The sequence below is a fragment of the Anolis sagrei genome, chromosome 3 (genome assembly GCF_037176765.1).
Source record: "Anolis sagrei isolate rAnoSag1 chromosome 3, rAnoSag1.mat, whole genome shotgun sequence".
NCBI classification, from domain to species: domain Eukaryota; kingdom Metazoa; phylum Chordata; class Lepidosauria; order Squamata; family Dactyloidae; genus Anolis; species Anolis sagrei.
The window spans coordinates 173,468,350-173,488,466 of record NC_090023.1 but is presented as its reverse complement, the minus strand read 5'-3'; the positions used below and the strand labels follow the sequence as shown (position 1 = coordinate 173,488,466).

Here is a 20,117-nt window from a genome sequence, read left to right as displayed (position 1 = left end):
CTAAATCAGTGGTTCTCAACCTGGGGTGCCCAGATGTTTTTGGCCTTCAACTCCCAGAAATCCTAACAGCTGGTAAACTGACTGGGATTTCTGGGAGTTGTAGGCCAAAAACATCTGGGGACCCCAGGTTGAGAACCACTGCCCTAAATGGTTCTGGCCCAGACTATCTGTCCAAATGTATCTCCTGGTACGAACCATCACAAAACTTAAGATCATCTGGAGAGGCCCTGCTCTCTACCATACCGACATCGCAAACGCGATTGGTGCGGACAAGGGACAGGGCCTTCTCATCAGTGGCCCCCCGCCTATGAAACGCTCTCCAGAGACATCAGAATGGGGACTTCCCTCTTGTCTTTTAGAAGAAAAATCAAGACCAGGCTTTGAGACCAAGCATTTGATTAGTGAGCACAAGTAATAATGATGATGATGATAATAATAATAATAATAATAATAATAATAATAATAATCTTTATTTATACCCCACCACCATCTCCCCAATGGGGACTTGGAGCAGCTTACATGAGGCCAAGCCCAAAAAACAACAAATACAACAAAGTAAAACCAAAAACGCAAACCAAAAACACGAACAATAAGCAACAACATTATAGTTACATAAAACATGTGAATACATAACAATATAAAATTACAATAAGCACAAACACAAGTAAAAAAAGATTTTAACACTTATGGCAATGATTTGACCGGGACTGGATTTTAGACTCCGATTTTAATAGGCATGTGTTAATCAATTGTTTTAATTATTGTTTTAATATTTTTAATATTTTAATGCATTGATGATTGTTTTGTTATGATGACACCGTATGGTGTTTGTGAGTCCGCCATGAGTGCCCCCTCGAGGGTGAAAAGGGCAGAGTATAAATATAGGAAATAAATAAAACAAAAGTCTAAAACACCTTGAGGACCAAAGGTTGGGAACTACTGAGCTAATGGGATAATGAATTGGTTTGGTAAGCCTCAGGTTAAGTCCTTGGGTGTGTATGTTTTACATAAATTTTAATCATAAATATAATCTTAGATTGATGTATTCAACCTAAAGTTTTCTAAACGTTCAGTAACGGGAATTAAATATGTGATTATGAGTGAGACATGTGGAGTTTTTCAGACATTGTAGTCTTATTTTGTTTGTTACTCTCAAGAGCCTATTCACTAACCTAGAAACAAAAGTACTGTATATACTCGAGTATAAGCCCAGTTTTTCAGGCTAAAAAAGTTCTCCTAGGCTTATACTCGAGTCAAGGTTATTTATTATTTTATTCTGTTATTAGTATTATTTTTATTACATGTATTATTTTACTCTATTTATTATTATTATTACCTTTACATTATTTTACTGTACTATTATTTTATTACGCTTATTTTACTCTATGTATTATTATTACATTTATTTTTTACTCTATTACTGTTATTCAGTTTCCATTATTTACTCTATTATTATTATTACATTTATTATTTTACTCTATTATTATTGGAAGGATACGTAAGCACATTGACATTGAAGAGGATTAGAATAATGGTTTCACCAGAGTTGGATAGTTTATCTTAAATTACAGTTTTATGTAAATACACAAAAACGTTTAACCTACTGATGATTTTCAGTAGCAGCTGTATTTTTCACTCTCGCCTTATACTCGAGTCAATACATTTTCCAAGTTTCTTGTCGTAAAATTAGGTGCCTCGGTTTATATTCGGGTTGGCTTATACTCGAGTATATACGGTACATAGAAGCCAAGCTACAAGTGGTATAATGTTAAATTTTGAAGTGCTGGCAATCCTCATATCCATATTCAAATGGGTGTCCCAGAATTCAAGTTTACCGATACCTCTGGACTAGATCTAGCAGTTTTCATCATTACTGGGAGCAGATTTTTTGTAAAAATAATAGGCATTAGGCTTGTTTGATTTAAAAAATTGGTTCAAAACTCATGGTTCAAAACTCGTGGTGGTTCGATTCTAAAGTTAATTCCAATTTTCACAGAAAAAGATGTTCAAAACTTTTTGAAACTTCCGAGACTTCCAAATCCTTTAATGTTTTGAAAGTGTTATTTCCTGTTTAATTGGGAGGTCTTTACTTTGAAAGTAGTTGTTCTACTTCAGAAAGGGGGGGGGCAAAGGGAGGGAATTCGTACACTGGTTTAAAATGCTTTCCAGGCTAGAGACACAAGCATGGGGAGAGGAAAGGGAAGAAATTCATCCACTCTGGTTTAAAACGCTTTCCAGGCTTCAGACGAGGCCAGGGACCAGAAGCGGGGAAAAGCTGAAACTGTATTGTCGAAGGCTTTCATGGCCGGAATCACTGGGTTGTTGTAGGTTTTCCGGGCTATATGGCCATGTTCTAGAGGCATTTTCTCCTGACGTTTCGCCTGCATCTATGGCAAGCATCCACAGAGGTAGTGAGGTCTGTTGGAAGTAGGAAAATGGGTTTATATATCTGTGGAAAGACCAGGGTGGAACAAAGGTCTTTTGTCTGCTGGAGCTAGGTGTGAATGTTTCAACTGACCACCTTGATTAGCATTTAATGGCTTGAAAGTGCCTGGGGGAATCTTTCTTTGAGAGGTGATTTGATGTGCTATTTTGTCCCAGTCCTGGGAATTCATCTTCTGGTTGATGTTGTTATGGAGGTGCAGCAGTTCCTTGTCTGTGTTTGCAAGTTCTTTGCAGATGGTGTGAATTCTCTCTCGTAAGAGGTTGCGTTCCAGCCGGTCATAGATCTGATGAGCCTGTGGTGTTTTGAGAGTCCTTTTGGCTGCGAGAAATTGTGGGATGGTATCTGTGTCTCTGCAGCGTAGAAGGAAAGTCAGGGAGCACAGTAGATGTGCTTTCCTAGTCCTTAATTTTTCCAATTTCCGTGTGTCTTGGAACAGTTACTCCCCGTAGAGATGTTCAATGTATTGTCGAAGGCTTTCATGGCCAGAATCACTGGGTTGTTGTCGGTTTTCCGGGCTATATGGCCATGTTCTAGAGGCATTTTCGCCTGCAGGCGAAACGTCAGGAGAAAATGCCTCTAGAACATGGCCATATAGCCCAGAAAACCTACAACAACCCAAAAGCTGAATCATTTCCGACTCACTTACTGCTTCGTAACAGAAATGGCAGAAAAAGCTTTGGAAGGGCAAAGGGACTTCCAGTTTCCTTAAAAACTTTGAAATCGCTTCAAAAAGCAATTTTTTCCAAATTTATTCCGAATTACGAAGATTCTGACCAAACCTAACCATGTCTAATAGGTATTGGTTACAAGATCCAGATTAAAGTAGCCCAAAAAACTTTGCATTACAACAAAAGAAGACTCACAATAATATAATGTTGTTGGGAAAATCCATCACACATATACACACATCCTGGTGGACATCAGTATTATTGCTAGTATTTATTTATTTGTCGTGTCAGAGCAACCAGTCCATTATATATTACATTTCTAACAGAACAAGCAAACAGACAGAAAAATACACAACTTGTGAGTTTGGTAGTTGGTTAAATGTCCTTTGACCAGTATCTGGCCACTTGGAGTGCCTCTGGTGTTGCTGCAAGAAGTTCCCCCATCGTGCATGTGGCAGGGCCCAGGCCGCACCGCAGCAGGTGGTCAGTGGTTTGCTCTTCTCCACACTCGCATGCCGAGGATTCCACCTTGTAGCCCCATTTCTGAAGGTTGGCTCTGCATCTCGTGGTGCCAGAGCGCAGTCTGTTCAGCGCCTTCCAAGTCGCCCAGTCCTCTGTGTGCCCAGGGGGGAGTCTCTCATTTGGTATCAGCCATTGGTTGAGGTGCTGGGTTTGGGCCTGCCACTTTTGGACTCTTGCTTGCTGAGGTGTTCCAGCAAGTGTCTCTGTAGATCTTAGAAAACTATGTCTAGATTTAAGTCGTTGGCGTGCTGGCTGATATCCAAACAGGGGATGAGCTGGAGATGTCTCTGCCTTGGTCCTTTCACTATTGGCTGCTACTTCCCGGCGGATGTCAGGTGGTGCAATGCCGGCTAAGCAGTGTAATTTCTCCAGTGGTGTGGGGCACAGACACCCCGTGATAATGCGGCATGTCTCATTAAGAGCCAAAGAAGCGACCATTATTGCTAGTAACATAATTATAGTCCTTTGACCCTTTGAGCCCTGATGTTTTACTCCATTCTTGAAAGTGGTGTCTACACAGCACTATTACTAAGGGCGTTCTTGGCAGAACAACAGGACTACCCCATTGCTCCCCACTTTGTTAAAAGAAAGAAAAAAAGATATAAATCCTCCACCAATTCTTATGTAAAAGTAAAAAGTAGCACATACCATAGCCATCAAATGTTTCCTTTTCGTGGGAGTGAATAGCTCTGTAGAGGTGACGATATCAGACCAAATGTGATAATAAAACCTATTCAGCCTAAGTCAGTTCTCTACACTTTCTTGGGTCACCAAAGAGTCTCTTTCAGTTTCTTCCTTTTTTTTTTATAAAGGTCTCCTTTTCATAAAGAAACCAATAGAGAACAGATCTGAAAATCCAGGCTGGATCTACATAGGTATTTGAAAGTGATGATATCTTGCAAGTAGCAAAGGTGTGTGAGAGAGAAAATCTTGGGTGGAATTTGGTATGAAGCAAGAGACTTGTAAATGGCATTAAACTTAAGCCCATTAAAATGACTCCCATCATTTCAAGGTTGTTCATTGTACGGTTACACTGGAGGGCATTAGCTGCTTCTTTAGTTAGTATCTAAGAAAAGAGCCTTAGTGTCTTAATTGTTTTAGCAATGTAATCGCATATGGTAAATCTTGCAAGATATAAGTCTGGCTGCAAATGACACACTCACAAACTTGGCCTGATCCGTTCATTATGACAAGCTTTCCCAGTATTTTGATAACCTGGAATCAAACTGGGTTAGACAGTTTACCCTCGGGTTAAAACGCATTATCCTGGTTGCATTGTTTGGACACCACAGGCTAATGTGTTTCCTATATTGCTTTTTCTGGCAGTGTAGATACAGAAGGAATCTGAAGTCTTTGAAGTCTGTTTGTTGTTCATTCGTTCAGTCGTCTCCGACTCTTCGTGACCTCATGGACCAGCCCACGCCAGAGCTCCCTGTCGGCCGTTACCACCCCCAGCTCCCTCAAGGTCAGTCCAGTCACTTCAAGGATGCCATCCATCCATCCGACCTGGGAGTCCCATCTTCCAATGGCATACCGACATATCTCTGGTTGTACTGGTCCATTTAGTTTTCTTGGCAAGGATACTGGAGTGGTTTGCCATTGCCTTCCCCAGGGATCACGCTTGGTTTGACCTCTCTGCCACAACCGTCCCGTCTTGGGTGGCCCTTCACGGTTTCGCTCATGACATCATTGAGGTGCTCAAGCTCCAGCGCCCCGACAAGGCGGTGATCCTTTGCTGGAGCTTTGAAGTCTAAGGGTGAATTATTAATATTTAGTATCTGAATATCCCCCTGAAGTCACAGGTCCGCAGTTTGGGTGTTCCCCTGGATTCTTCACTTAAGCTTGAGGCTCAGGCATCGGCGGTGGCCGGGAGGGCCTTTGCACAATTAAGACTCGTGTGCCAACTGCGACCATACCTCGTGAAGGCGGATCTGGCCAGGGTGGTCCATGCCTAAGTCACCTCCAGATTGGACTACTGCAATGTGCTCTACATGGGCCTGCCCTTGAAAACAGCTTGGAAATTTCAGTTGGTCCAACGGGTTGTTAACTGGCGCTCCTTACAGGGAGCGGTCAACCCTCCTGTTTAAGGAGCTCCACTGGCTGCCATTTATTTTCCGGACCCAATTCAAGGTGCAGATTCTTACCTACAAAGCTCTGAAGGGTTTGGGACCTGCCTACCTGCGTGACCGCATTTTTGTGTACGAACCCACACAATCTCCGATCATCTGGAGAGGCCCTGCTCGTGCTCCCACCTGCATCGCAATCATGATTGGTGGGGACAAGGGAGAGGGCCTTCTCGGTGGTGGCCCCTCGACTCTGGAACTCACTCCCTAAGGACATCTGGCATGCCCCAACTTTGGCTGTCTTTAGGAGGAGCTTGAAAATGTGGTTGTTCCAGTGTGCCTTCCCAGAATAATGATCCCTTAGCATTATGTCCTCTAAGCGCACTTTATATTGATTTAAGATTGCTTGTACATTTCTACCAACACCCTACCTCCTCTATCTTGTTCATACCCAGCATTATTTTTTAACTTTAATTACATTTGGCCCAGCCATAGATTTTAAATGTGTTTTGTGCTATTGTTCAATGTTTATGCTATTTGTGTATGAGATTTATTTTAATTGCTTTGTATTAGTATTTGTATTTTGCTTTGTATTGTGGTTGTTATTGCTTGTATTGATGTATTGTGGGTTCGGCCTCATGTAAGCCGCACCGAGTCCCTTGGGAGATGGTAGCGGGGTATAAATAAAGTATTATTATTATTATTATTATTATTATTATTATTATTATTATTATTATTATAGTGTCAAAAGTATTGCATAAATAAGTATAAAAACTGATAAAAATAGAAGGAGCACAGGCGGCTAAATAATTTTTGACCAAAACCAGGCAACAGTAACATTATCTGTAGTTTTAAACAATTCTTCCTCTGTACCTCAGGCAGGGCATTGTGGACAAGCATACAGGTATGGAGTTGTTTGTTCTTCTCTACAGTCACACAAGGTGGAGGAGTGCCATTCTTCTGGTAGTGCCATTTTGCCAGTGTTGGAGTTCAGCCTGTGATTGTGTCTCACGATCAGCGGGCTTTGGATGTGGGAAATGATGTAAATGAGATTCAAGATGGCAATGGTTTTGATATTGATGCAGACAATGACAGAGAGACACCTATTCAAAGTGTAGTTTCCCATGAAAATGTTCCTGCAGGGTGTAGGGATGATGGTTTACTCCCTGAATTGCTCCCAGAGAGTTCCCAAGATTTGGGGCTTGAAAACAACTCGGCACCTGAAGAAACTAATGAGCATATAGATAGGCGGGTGGAAATTAGTCAAAACAGACAGGCCAAGCAATGCCTTCGGTGTTTTGCCAGGCTTCAACAGAAAAAGATAAGGGCCGCTCAAGGAAAGTGAAACCAGTTTCTGAGTACTTGGAAAGGCTTAAAGGTTCCAAGAATGGAAAATAGAGTCAGATGAAGCATCATTTAGAATCATGCTAAGTTCTTGTCCTCATCTTATAGAAGCCTTGCTTGGAAGATTCATGCTTAAGTATTTCTTGTTTCCTAGTTTGTTTGTTTTTCCATTGTGACTACATACTCATGCCTTGGATCAACGTTTCCTGGTTCTTCAGATTTTGTTAGAGAAGTGTGGACTTTACCTTGGACTAATTTTGTTCCTCCTTATCTTCTTACCGAATTGGATTTACTTATCCCTTTAAAGTGCCTTTTTTACTTTGCTGCTTTTATTTATTTATTTATTTATTTATTTTATTTACTTTACTTCTATACCGCTGTTCTCAGCCCGGAGGCAACTCACAGCGGTTCAGCTTTTACTTATCTTCAATAAAATGATTGTTTTCCCCACTCAACATATGGTGTTTTAAAGTCAGAGGGTTATTCCTGTCCTGGAGTGCAACAGCCAGGTTATCTTTTGATCTGCCCATTCCACTTCTGAGTCTGTTCAGCGACTTCCAAGTTTCCCATTCTTGGTTTGCCCCTGGAGGCAGACCTTATGAGGGACCAGCTAATTGGGATGTCCTGGTTTAGCTGCTCAGAGGGACACTCTTGCTGTTGCTGAGGGAACACCAAGAGAAGTAGTGGTTCTCATGAAGCTTTTCCTTGATTTGAGTCTACTGGGGGGAGGCTGATAGCCATGCAGTTGATTTCTTTCACAGTACTCAACCTAATTTATCTAAGGTTGAGTCTCCATTATAGAATTAATGGTGTTTGACACCACTTGTACTGCCATGGCTCAATGCTATGAAGTCATTGGAGTTATAGTTTTGTGAGGCATCAGCATTCTTTGGCAGATAAGGCTATAGAGCTTGCAAAACTACAATTCCAATGATTTCATAGCATTTAGCCATGACAGTGAAAGTGGTGTCGAACTATTTTAATTCTATAGTGTGGCTGTAGTCCCAGTCTCTTTCATAACCATGTTTATTGAAGCAGCCACTATCAGTAGTAAGGGCACAAACATTTTCCATTCCATACTGTTAGAAACACCATTAGCAGGGGTGGGCTTTTTTTAAGTAGTGGTAATGGGTTCTTTTGAGGTGAAAACAGCAAATGAAATACAACTGAAATAATGGGGAAGCCTAAAGAAGCCGTTGACTTTAACTGCAGCTGAATCCACTCCATTCTTCATTTGTAGACAATTGGCAGTGAGGTTTTACTATATGAAGGCAATAAGATTAAAGTACATGCTTATGTGCCTTGCTGAATTGATGCTGTGATTTTTAATGTGACGGTGAAGAGATTAAGGTTGCACTAAAACAGAAGGAGTAATGGGGTAAAGCTTGGTCCGTAGTAATAGCAGCTCTTTTGTAAAATAGCTGAATGTGGATAATGGCTCCATCAGAGTTATCGCCCTTGGGTGGCTGTGGGGTTCTGCCAGCAAGGGGAATTCTCTTATCACTTCTTGAATACCTTTTCTATGCAGTATTTTAATTTATTTTCTGGAACTGTGTTCAGAATTTAATAGCTAAAATTCTTCCTTCTGTTTTTTCATTCTTTTTCTGCATCCGCTTCTCATTTTTCTTTAAAAGGGGGTCTGCAGTTAAGATGCCAACCAAATTCAGTACCTCTTGACTTTGCCCCTAGAGTTCTGCTACAAGGGTATCTTTTCATCCCATAATAAATAACTAACTTTGAGACCAGGTAAAAATGGATTCCACACTAAATGGACATTGTATCACTGAGTAGGGATTTTTTTTGAGACGGAGAACAAGAATGCTTTTGTCACAAAAAATAATGTCCAGATTTTATAAATGTGAATTTAATATAATGTGTGGGAATGAATGGAAGAATGGAAGGATGTATGGATGGAGCTAATAATTTTGGAGACACCAGTATAATATGAGGGGTATTTTTAAAGTAAGGTCCGTTTTGTTGTAGACACTAGTAGTTCTCGCGCATATTTATTTATTTATTTATTTACTTCGCTTATATACCGCAGTTCTCAGCCCAGGGGCGACTCACTGTGGTGTACAACATAGCAAAAAACAAGGTGCAAAATATAAGACACAGTATAAAATAATCCACAATTCAACATTATCAAAAAACATCATCAAAAACATCATTACTACAAAAGCCATTCCATGTCGTCTCATCGCCAAAACCACAATCCAGTATCAATTTCCGTTGTTCATTCCTATGGTCAATTACCAATCATTGCACTTCTTGTTCAAACGCCTTCTTAAACAGCCAGGTCTTTAATTTCCTGCGGAATATCAGCAGGGAGGGAGCTAGTCTGATGTCCACGGGGAGGGTGTTCCACAGCCGAGGAGCCACCACCGAGAAGGCCCTATCTCCCATCCCCGCCAGCTGTGCCTGTGAAGCAGGCGGGATCGAGAGCAGAGCCTCCCCGGAAGATCTCAAAGTCCTCGTGGGCTCATAGGTCGAGAGGCGGTCAGTTAGGTATCTTGGGCCGGAACCGTTTAGGGCTTTATAGGCCAATGCCAGCACCTTGAATTGAGCCCGGTAGCAGATCGGCAGCCAGTGGAGCTGGTACAGCAGGGGAGTTGTATGCTCCCTGCGTCCCGCTCCTGTTAGTATCATGGCTGCCGCACGTTGGACCAGTTGGAGCTTCCGGGCCATCTTCAAAGGCAACCCCACGTAGAGAGCGTTGCAGTAGTCTAAACGGGATGTAACCAGAGCGTGGACTACCGTGGCCAAGTCAGACTCGTTGCATACCGCAACGAGCGCATGCGTCATGTACCGGCATGCCTCAGGAACAACTGTGCTCAGTTTCCGCTCTGTAGCTAACCTGTACGGTTCTTTTCTGTGCTTTAAAAATGTTTAAGACTATCAACTCACGCTCAGTGATACGGTTTTTGTCAGCAAGGAACCTGCCTGCTGCAGAAATTCATCGACAGATTTGTGAAGTGTACGATGATACTGTTATGAGTGAAAGCAAAGTGTGTTAAGTGGGTACAACAATTCAAAGATGGCCGTGACAACGTCCATGATGAGGACCGCTCCAGTCGCCCTTCTTTGATTACAGAGGATTTTGTGACTTCAGTTGAAGCGAGGATTTATGAAGAGAGTATTTTAAAATTGGTTCAGAGGTATGGTAAGTGTTTGAACAAACTTGGCAACTATGTCGAAAAAATAGAGTGAAGTATGTACTTTCTGAAAATAAATTTACTTTTTTGAAATAAACTTTCGTTGTGTACTTATGTTCCAATGGATCTTACTTTAAAAATACCCCTGGTATTAAGGCCTGCAATAACTAACTACCTGCTTGCTGGACTGTGATTAAAACCTGCTAATAAGAAATGAAATGTAAACTCTGATAAGTACTGTGACAATGGTTCTTTCAAGTTAAGGAAATGTTTGCAACATTCCTTATGTTAAGAAGGAAGTCAACACAAGCCTTGTGTTTGTCAGCACCAATCAAGAAGATCAGCATCTGGCCAGGAAATTGAGATGGATCCAGGATGGAAGACACCTATCATTAATTTACAACTTTAGGACTACATCAACAGAATATTCCTATAAAAGACTCAGTGTAATAATGCTCAATGTATGGCTGACCTGAGGAGTCTGTTCCACCCGCTATGCTCTGCTCCATGGGAAGGAGAGAGATAGTATACCTATGGAGAGTGGCAGATTTGCCCAGGAGCAGTCTGGTCACTTTGGAGCTTCTTTCTCAAAGGAAGAAGAAGAAGTGTGCTTTGGAGTCTTAGTTTTTGTGCAGAGAGTCAGGTTCTGCTGTATGGAAAACAGAGATCTGATCCTTGGCATTGTGCTTAGGGAAAGAAGTTTTGTCATTTTAGCATTTTGAAGTTTTGGCGTTATGGAAGTATGCATTGACAAGCTGCAGGAAAGCAGGGGCTGGCCTAACAGGTGCTTCTCCAAGGAGGGAGAAAATGATATGGTAATAGTTGAATGCCTGGGGATGAATGTTTGTACATGTGGTATGAATGTTGAGTGAAAATGTAATTCCTCTTTGTTTGTTTGTTAGCCTTGTAATTGTGAATCTGATGTAACTGCAGAGAATCTGTATGTCTGTATGTCCAATGTCATTCTTTATCTAAATGTTTTTCTGTAATCTGATATACCCTCTCACACTGGAAATTGCAATAAAAAGAACCTATGCTTTAAAGTTATTGAAAAGTCATTTGTGACACTTTCAGAGGAGAGCTAAATAGTTTAAAGCAGGAATGGAAGACTTTTGGTAGACATTTCATGGACGTACAAGAGTTTGTATTAAACTTAAATATACCCCTTTCCCTTTTTCCCTGCATGTATAGGAAGTGAGGACACCATCATTGTATATATCTGTGCTGGTACGGCTGTACCAGGAGCTCCAATTTTGTTTGCTTTGTATTAAATGTTTGCTTGTAGCCCAAGGTTCCTGGGATTCTGCAGAAAGGTGGCTTCCTTTGGTTGCAGTCGTAAGGCAAGTCACCTGTCCATCATCGTTAAGTTTTGGTTCCGCCTCTTACTCAGGGCAATTGGGAAGGGAAGGGAACCATTTTTAGTTAGTCTCAGTAAGGAAAGCCAATATAGAGGACATGTACAAGCTTCTCCTGTACAAAAGCTTCAACCCTTAAGACTTTCTGGGGGAGAACAGTCTTAAGAGCATCCAAAGATCTCCAAAGATTTCCAGGGAAACAGCTCTAAAGCCTGGAGGAATTTCGGAGGGTAAACATTTTGGAAGACCAAAGAACTCCAGCTGGAGAATCTACTAGCCTTACTGGTAGGTCCACGGGCCATACTTTGCCCACTGCTACACTCAGAAATAGGAAGCTTTTTCTACCTCTTCATCTTTCCATTCAACAAAGCTTTGGTTGCTTACTTTTGGAACGCACTCTTAAAGCCAAATCAGTTCTTTAAAAAGAAATGGAAACAGTCCTATCCAGTATGCTATTCCCAAACTCCAAAAACAATGAGAACTATCTCCTGAAGCGCATTTAGAGGGCATAAGATACACAGAGGCAGATGGACAGAATGAGTGTGCAGTACCTGTTTCAGAGAGATATCAAAAAGTTTGTGTCATCCTTTGGAAAGGAAATGCATTTCCTTATCTCACGGTACCTTTGTGGGTTTAGGGAAATATTGTCCATAAGCAACTGGAGGCCACATGAGGATGTTTTTGTTTTGTTTTTTGGCCTACAACCTACATAATTATTTCTCCTCCAAACTTCAGAATGAGCGACTTTGCTCTTGTGGCCCCATTTTGGTTCTACCGTGACTCAGCTCAGTTTCAGGGAAGAGCCTCGGGGAAATAAAACTCACTTGGCTGAGCTCGACCTTAGATGAAATGAAATTCAGTCAACAGAAACTTACTAAAGCTCTTTTCATAGAGAGGGAAGTTATGAGCAGTAGGCTATGTCCTACTGCTCATTGACTTTTCCAGATTACTGCTCCCAGCATTTCCCAAACTCGAATTCTGCCTGGTTTCCAAAATGTGACGAGCACAGGTTTCCCTCCTGCTTTCATTATGCTGTATGCATGTATTTCCTGTTTTCCAGTTTCTCGTTCTCCTGGCACAGTCAGTTAATCACTCCTTTTTTCTTTGCTTCTAGGTCTCCTTGTCAGAGAGGTCCAGATTGAAGTTTCTCGACAGCAAGTGGAAGAACTGTTTGGCTTAGAAGACTACTGGTGTCAATGTGTGGCCTGGAGCTCAGCTGGGACCACAAAAAGCCGGCGGTCTTATGTCCGGATAGCATGTAAGTCTCATATGCATATTTTTCCTTCATGTAGGTCCAGAGGCGGCCCTAGGTAATTTTCAACGGTAAGCAAACAGTGGTGGTGGAGGAAAGTTCTGAGAGTGCCTTGGACTGCGAGAAGATCCAAGCAGTCCATCCTCCAGGAAATAAAGCCTGACTGCTCATTGGAGGGAAGGATACTAGAGACAAAGTTGAAGTACTTTGGCCACATCATGAGGAGACAGCAAAGCCTAGAGAAGACAATTATGCTGGGGAAAGTAGAAGGTAAAAGGAAGAGGGGCCGACCAAGGGCAAGATGGATGGATGGCATCCTTGAAGTGACTGGACTGACCTTGAAGGAGCTGGGGGTGGTGACGGCCGACAGGAAGCTCTGGCGTGGGCTGATCCATGAGGTCACGAAGAGTCGGAGACGACTGAACGAATGAACAACAACAAAGCAAACAGTATTTTGCCCCCCCCCCCCCCCCCCAACCAATCACTGATATATATTTTCTGTTCATCGTGGGAGTTCTGTGTGCCATATTTGGTTCAATTCCATCATTGGTGGAGTTCAGAATGCTCTTTGATTGTAGGTGAACTATACATGCCAGTAACTACAACTCGCATATGTCAAGGTCTATTTTCCCCCAAGAGCGCCTCAAGAGCGCCCCTGGGCAAAATCAACTATACTGCAAATGCTTACTTTGCGTAATGGGTTGAGCTGCCCCTGTGTAGGTCTTCTTATCTCACCAGGGTTTAGTTTGTAGTTGTGTACAGAGCTGAAGGATCCTTATGGAAATATATCCAGAAAAGCTATATTTGAATCATTTAATGTTCACTGGAGTATGTGGGGAGCATTTCCTCCATGTTAGGAGCCTCCCTGCTCCTTCAAGGATACGAAAAACATTTTGCAGTGTCATCTAGATGAAATGTCTAGGTCACAAGGAAGCCATTTTTGAAACTGGACAATGAAGAAAATATGGTTTCCCCCCTCTTCCTACTGTTAAAAAGGCAAAAAATGATCTAGAAAACCCCAAAAATATATAGATGTGCCCACAGGAAGACTAGAAGAAATTTGGGGGGGGGGGGGGTTTGGAGGGGGGCAGCTGTGAGAGCGATGAGTACTCACAGCCCTCCGGGGTCTCTTCTGGACATAATAATAATAATAATAATAATAATAATAATAATAATACTTTATTTGTACCCCGCTACCATCTCCCCAAGGGACTCGGTGCGGCTTACATGAGGCCAAGGCCGAATACAACAATACAAGCAATAACAACAGTACAAGCAAATTAAAATAAAACATAGACAATAAAATATACAACATTATCAATAAGACAACACACAATTAAAACAGTGGGAAGGCCAAATGTTAAATTAAAATTGGAAGTAATGCTGGGATATGGACGAGAAGGTGATAGTGGCATTTGTGGAAGGGCATATGAGCAGACCTAAAAATGTAAAGTGCTTTGGAGGACAAAGTGCTATGGATTCAATTATTCCGGGAAGGCATTCCACAAACTTTCCGCAGTTGTCCGTTCACAGCACCGGGACAGTGGCGCAGCTGGCTGGGAGTCAGCTGTATTAAGATCACTACTGACCAAAAGGTCATGAGTTCAAAGCTAGCCCGGGTCGGAGTGAGCTTCCAACCAATTTGTGTAGCTTGCTGTCGACCTTTGCAGCCCGAAAGACAGTTGCATTTATCAAGTAGGAAATTTAGGTACCGCTTATGTGGGGAGCCTAATTTACGATGCCATAAAAATCTCCAGCAAGCATGCAAAGAATGAGGAAGTACTTCATCAGTGTCAAAAATGGACAGTGAAGGGACAGCTCCCCTGGTAGCCAGAATACCCTCATGAAAAAGCTGGAATGTTTAATATCCTCTGTGTGTCTGTCTATATATGTTGTGTCTCTATGGCATTGAATGTTTGCCATGTATATGTACATTGTAAACTGCCCAAAGTCCCCTGTGGGGTAAGAAGGGTGGAATATAAATACTGTAAATAAATAAATAATAAATTATTGTATTAGTCCAATATTTAGCCCCACAAAGGGCTTAAACTGATGTTCACACAATGGACCTCATCACATTAAGATCTGGAAATGCCAAATCGATATGCACTCCAGTGTTTTTAAGGTCTGGATGCATATCGTATTCAGATGGGAGGCATACAAAACCCATCACACCCGGTTTCTACCTTTTGAAAATACAGCGTTTTAACTCATCACACCACAGAAAGCTCTCAGTCTTCCCTATGTAACTTTCACTTCCTAAGCTTGCACAGTAAAGTTGCTTGGAAGTCTCAAATGACCATTCTCACAAGATTTTAGAAGATCTTACACCTGCACAGTAATAGATTTCCTTGGTATAATAGAAGGAAAAATGTGCAAATTCCATTAAAAATTCAGAAAAATAAATACAAGGAAGTGGCATCACTAAGATTTCTGGGATCAGTAGAAACTTCACACAGAAACACCCCCAAATGAAACGTCAGAGCACAACTGATGGAATGCATACTAGTTTTATGACCACACATAAAAGCAGAACCACTGTAAATGAAAAAAACCACAAATGGAATCTGTGTTCAATTACTCTATTTTATTAATTTATCATGGATTCCCATCATAGAATCATAGAATCAAAAGAGTTGGAAGAGACCTCATGGGCCATCCAGTCCAACCCCCTGCCAAGAAGCAGGAATATTGCATTCAAATCACCCCTGACAGATGGCCATCCAGCCTCTGTTTAAAAGTTTCCAAAGAAGGAGCCTCCACCACACTCCGGGGCAGAGAGTTCCACTGCTGAATGGCTCTCACAGTCAGGAAGTTCTTCCTCATGTTCAGATGGAATCTCCTCTCTTGTAGTTTTAAGCCATTGTTCCGCATCCTGGTCTCCAAGGAAGCAGAAAACAAGCTTGCTCTCTCTTCCCTGTGGCTTCCTCTCACATATTTATACATGGCTATCATGTCTCCTCTCAGCCTTCTCTTCTTCAGGCTAAACATGCCCAGCTCTTTAAGCCGCTCCTCATAGGGCTTGTTCTCCAGACCCTTGATCAGTTCTATAGTGTACTGCAAAGTAAACATGTCACAATCAATCCCCACACACACACATTTTGTGACATTCCCATCAGTTCTATAATGGTTCTGTAAAGTAAACATGTCACAATCAATGCAACTTTTTGGACATTGCAAGAAGTATTCATTCATTTATTTATTTACTATTTATTTATTTATTTACCGCACCTCTCAGCCCGGGGGTGACTCGGAGCAGTTCACAATTGGCAATAATTTAATGCCACACAATTATAACAAATAAAACCATCATAAAAAACTGTTAAAAACATTAGCATACAATATACAAATATAAAATCCATACAGAGCCATAAAGTATTATCGTGAATGTCTCCATGTTAAGTCATCGTTCAGTTACATCATCCAGTGATTCCATGATTTCATATAACTATGCCGTATTTGGGAAGGCCTGCTCAAAAAGCCAGGTTTTCACCCTTCTTTGAAATGACAGGAGGGAGGGGGGTGATCTTATCTCTCTAGGCAGGGCATTCCACAGTCGAGGGGCCACCGCTGAGAAGACCCTGTCTCTCGTCCCCGCCAGATGCATCTGCAATGATGGCGGGACTGAGACAGGGCCTCCCCAGAAGATCTTAACTTCCTGGATGGTTCATAAGGAGAGATAAGTTCGGATAGATAAGTTGGACCGAACCCGTTTAGTGCTTTATAGGCTAAAGCCAGCACTTTGAATTGGGCCCGGAAGCAAACTGGCAGCCAGAGGAGCTGGCGCAACAGAGAAGTTGTGTGCTCCCTGAGCACTGCTCCAGTTAGTAACCTAGCTGCCGCCTATTGGACGAAACAGTCTTCAAAGGCAACCCCACGTAGAGCACATTGCAGTAGTCTATACAGAATGGAACCAGAAGTAACACCAACAAATTAGGTCTTGAAGGCTATAATCAGCAATACCATAGTAACTTCCCTAGTTTAGCCGCCTGACAGTGAATTTCATATGACTTTCTTCTTACATTTCAAGAATATTTGGGTTTTCAGGGAAATATTTATCTTTTAGCTGTTTTAATTTATATTCTACCTTCCCCACGCCCAAATGTATTCAAAGTCCTTTTCCTCACCAATTTTTTTTTATCACAAAACCCCCATGACATCAATTAAAATTTAGAGATTGATTGGCTCAAAGTCACCTGCTGACTTTCATGGCTCATTGGAGAACATGAGCTTCCAATGCACCAGTCCAGCACTACTACACAACTGTGGCTCTTCCATGTGTTTCTTTTTCCTGGCACTCACCTCCAAAATCCAGTATATTTCCAAAGCAGGCAAATGCATGAAATTAAATGCCACAAGCACTGTATTCTTGTAAAGTTAGAACCAGTTGTTTGGGTGTATGTCTCAATGACTCCTCAGTAGACCATGCTGTGATAAACTTGATCGGTGGTAGATCCCATCTCCTAAAACAAGAAAGTAAATTATCACTGTTGTCATCACTATAATCACTGTCAGAAGTAATTACTTTGTACAACATTTATTTTTGTTGGAACATTTGGTTTTGAAAAAGAGCGGTTTTGTGGGTGGTAGTGCCACCTACTGGTTAATTGTTTATTCCAGTGATTTTTTCAAAGCACCACACAGGTAGGTATTCATAATGGACACCTGGCTTAACTATCATTTTTCTACGGTATAAGATATACATGATTCTGAGTATTTCAACAAAGATTTAGAACATTCTTAAGAATACAATATGAGGATAATATGCTTCCAATACTGTAAGTCTGCCTCATTACAGCAATCTGTCTATGTCAGTCTCCCTTAGTCCAGTACACAGGGGCGGCTCAACCATTACGCAAAGTAAGCATTCGCAGTATAGTTGATTTTGCCCAGGGGCGCTCTTGAGGCGCTCTTGGGGGGAAACACACCTTGACATATGCGAGTTGTAGTTACTGGGATGTATAGTTCACCTACAATCAAAGAGCATTCTGGACTCCACCAATGATGGAATCGAACCAAATATGGCACACAGAACTCCCATGACGAACAGAAAATATATATCAGTGATTGGTTGGGGGGGGGGGCAAAATACTGTTTGCTTACTCTTGAGAATTACCTAGGGCCGCCTCTGCCAGTACAGACATGTTGGACTACATTACCAACCTGGCCCACCCCCTGTTTGGGTATCAGACAGCATGCCAAGCACTTAAATCAAGAAATAGTCTTCTAAAGTCTACAAAGACACTCGCTGGAACACCTCAGCAAGCAAGAATCCAAAAGTGGCAGGCTCAAACCCAGAACCTCAATCAATGGCTGATACCAAATGAGATACTCCCCTCCTGGACACATAGAAAACTGAGTGACTTGGAAGGCGCTGAACAGACTGCGCTCTAGCATCACAAGATGCAGAGCCAACCTTAAGAAATGGGGCTACAAAGTGGAATCCACAACATGCGAGTGTGGAGAAGAGCAAACCACAGACCACCTACTGGGATGCAACCTGAGCCCTGCTACATGTACAATGGAGGACCTTCTTATAGCAACACCAGAGGCACTCCAAGTGGCCAGCTACTGGTCAAAGGACATTTAATAGAATACCAAGCCTTGAAACTTTTTGTTTGTTTGTTTGTTTGTTTGTTTGTTTGTTTTTTAATGCAATACAACTGTTTTGGTTCACTCCTGACAGGATAAATAAAACATTACCAAGTATCCCTATACATCAGTGTTTCTCAACCTGGGCATCGAGACCCCTGGGGGGGGGGGTCGTGAGGGGATGTCAGAGGGGGTCGCCAAAGACAATTAGAAAAAACAGTATTTTCTGTCGGTTGTGGGGGGTCCATGTGGGAAGTTTGGCCCAATTCTATCATTGGTTGAGTTCAGAATGCTCTTTGATTATAGGTGAACTATAAATCCTAGCAACTACAACTCCCAAATGTCATAGTCTATCTTCCCCAAACTCCACTCGTGTCCACATTTGGGCATATTGAATATTCGTACCAAGTTTGGTCCAGATGCATCAGTGCTCTCTGGATGTAGGTGAACTACAACTCCACAACCCAAGGTCAATGCCCACCAAACCCTTCTGGTATTTTCTGTTGGTTATGGGAGCTCTGTGTCCCAAGTTTGGTTCAGTTCCATCATTGGTGGAGTTCAGAATGCCCTTTGATACTGTAGGTGAACTATAAATCCCCAGCAACTACAACTCGCAAATGACAAAATTAATCCTCCCCTCAACCCCATCAGTATTCAAATTTGGGCGTATCGGGTATTTGTGCCAAATGAATGAAAAAACATCGTGCATATTGAGTATTTACAAGATGATTAATCACAGGAGCAAAATTACAGTTGTGAAGTAGCAATGAAAATAATGTTATGGTTGGGGGTCACCACAACATAAGGAACTGTATTAAGGGGTCACAGCATTAGGAAGGTTGAGAACCACTGCTATACATAATAGTTACCATTCATGGGTGTTGTAGGCTAATCTGGAGGACAAATTGATCCTGGGTGAGAAATTCTTTAGAAGAAACTATTTGGATATCTTGAGCTGTTTGGTCAGTGTTTCTAAAGCTACCCCAAACTCCTGGCATTTTGCAGTCCCTTTATTGGTAGAATGAAAAAGACATTGCAAATGGCTTCATAGCTAATGTGTGTGGGGTTTTATTTCCTTGTCTTAGACCTGAGGAAGAACTTTGACCAGGAGCCCCTTGGGAAAGAGGTGCCGCTGGATCATGAAGTCTTACTGCAGTGCCGTCCCCCTGAAGGAGTGCCAACTGCTGAGGTGAGTGATCTGGAGATGCCACCTGGGGAGGGATCTGTGAATCTGAAAGTATGATTATTCCTACAAGGTGGCACCTCATTATTTCTGAGACAGTTATTACAATGTGTGACTGTATGTGCCTTCAAATTGTCTTGTATATTTATTTATTATGTATTTACCTTACTTATATACCGCTGTTCTCAGCCCGAAGGCGACTCACAGCGGTTCACAACAAATACGAACAGCAAAAATTCAGTGCTACAGTATAGAAACAGTTAACAATCTAACACATTACACAATTAATAAACAGTTACTACAATACCCATTCACTGTCGTCTCGTCATCAAAAACATGTTCCAGATTCGTCATCCATTGTTCCATTCCAGTGTTCATTAAGCAATCATTGCACTAATTATTCGAATGCCTGCTCAAACAGCCAGGTCTTCACCTTTTTGCGGAATACCATTAGAGATGGTGCTAGTCTAATGTCCGTAGGAAGGGCGTTCCACAGCCGAGGAGCCACCACCGAGAAGGCCCTATCTCTCGTCCCCGCCA

At 41.9% G+C, this 20,117-nt stretch overlaps 1 protein-coding gene across 2 annotated transcripts in view; it reads left to right on the top strand.

Annotated features, from left to right (window-relative positions):
- UNC5B (unc-5 netrin receptor B) overlaps positions 1-20,117 on the top strand; it is a 367,951-nt gene that overhangs the window by 269,553 nt on the left and 78,281 nt on the right. For both annotated transcript variants that reach the window (XM_060768853.2, XM_060768851.2), the window contains exons 3-4: positions 12,665-12,808; positions 19,480-19,583. In XM_060768853.2, the coding sequence (XP_060624836.2) occupies positions 12,665-12,808; positions 19,480-19,583 (248 nt within the window). The remainder of the gene's footprint in view (positions 1-12,664; positions 12,809-19,479; positions 19,584-20,117) is intronic.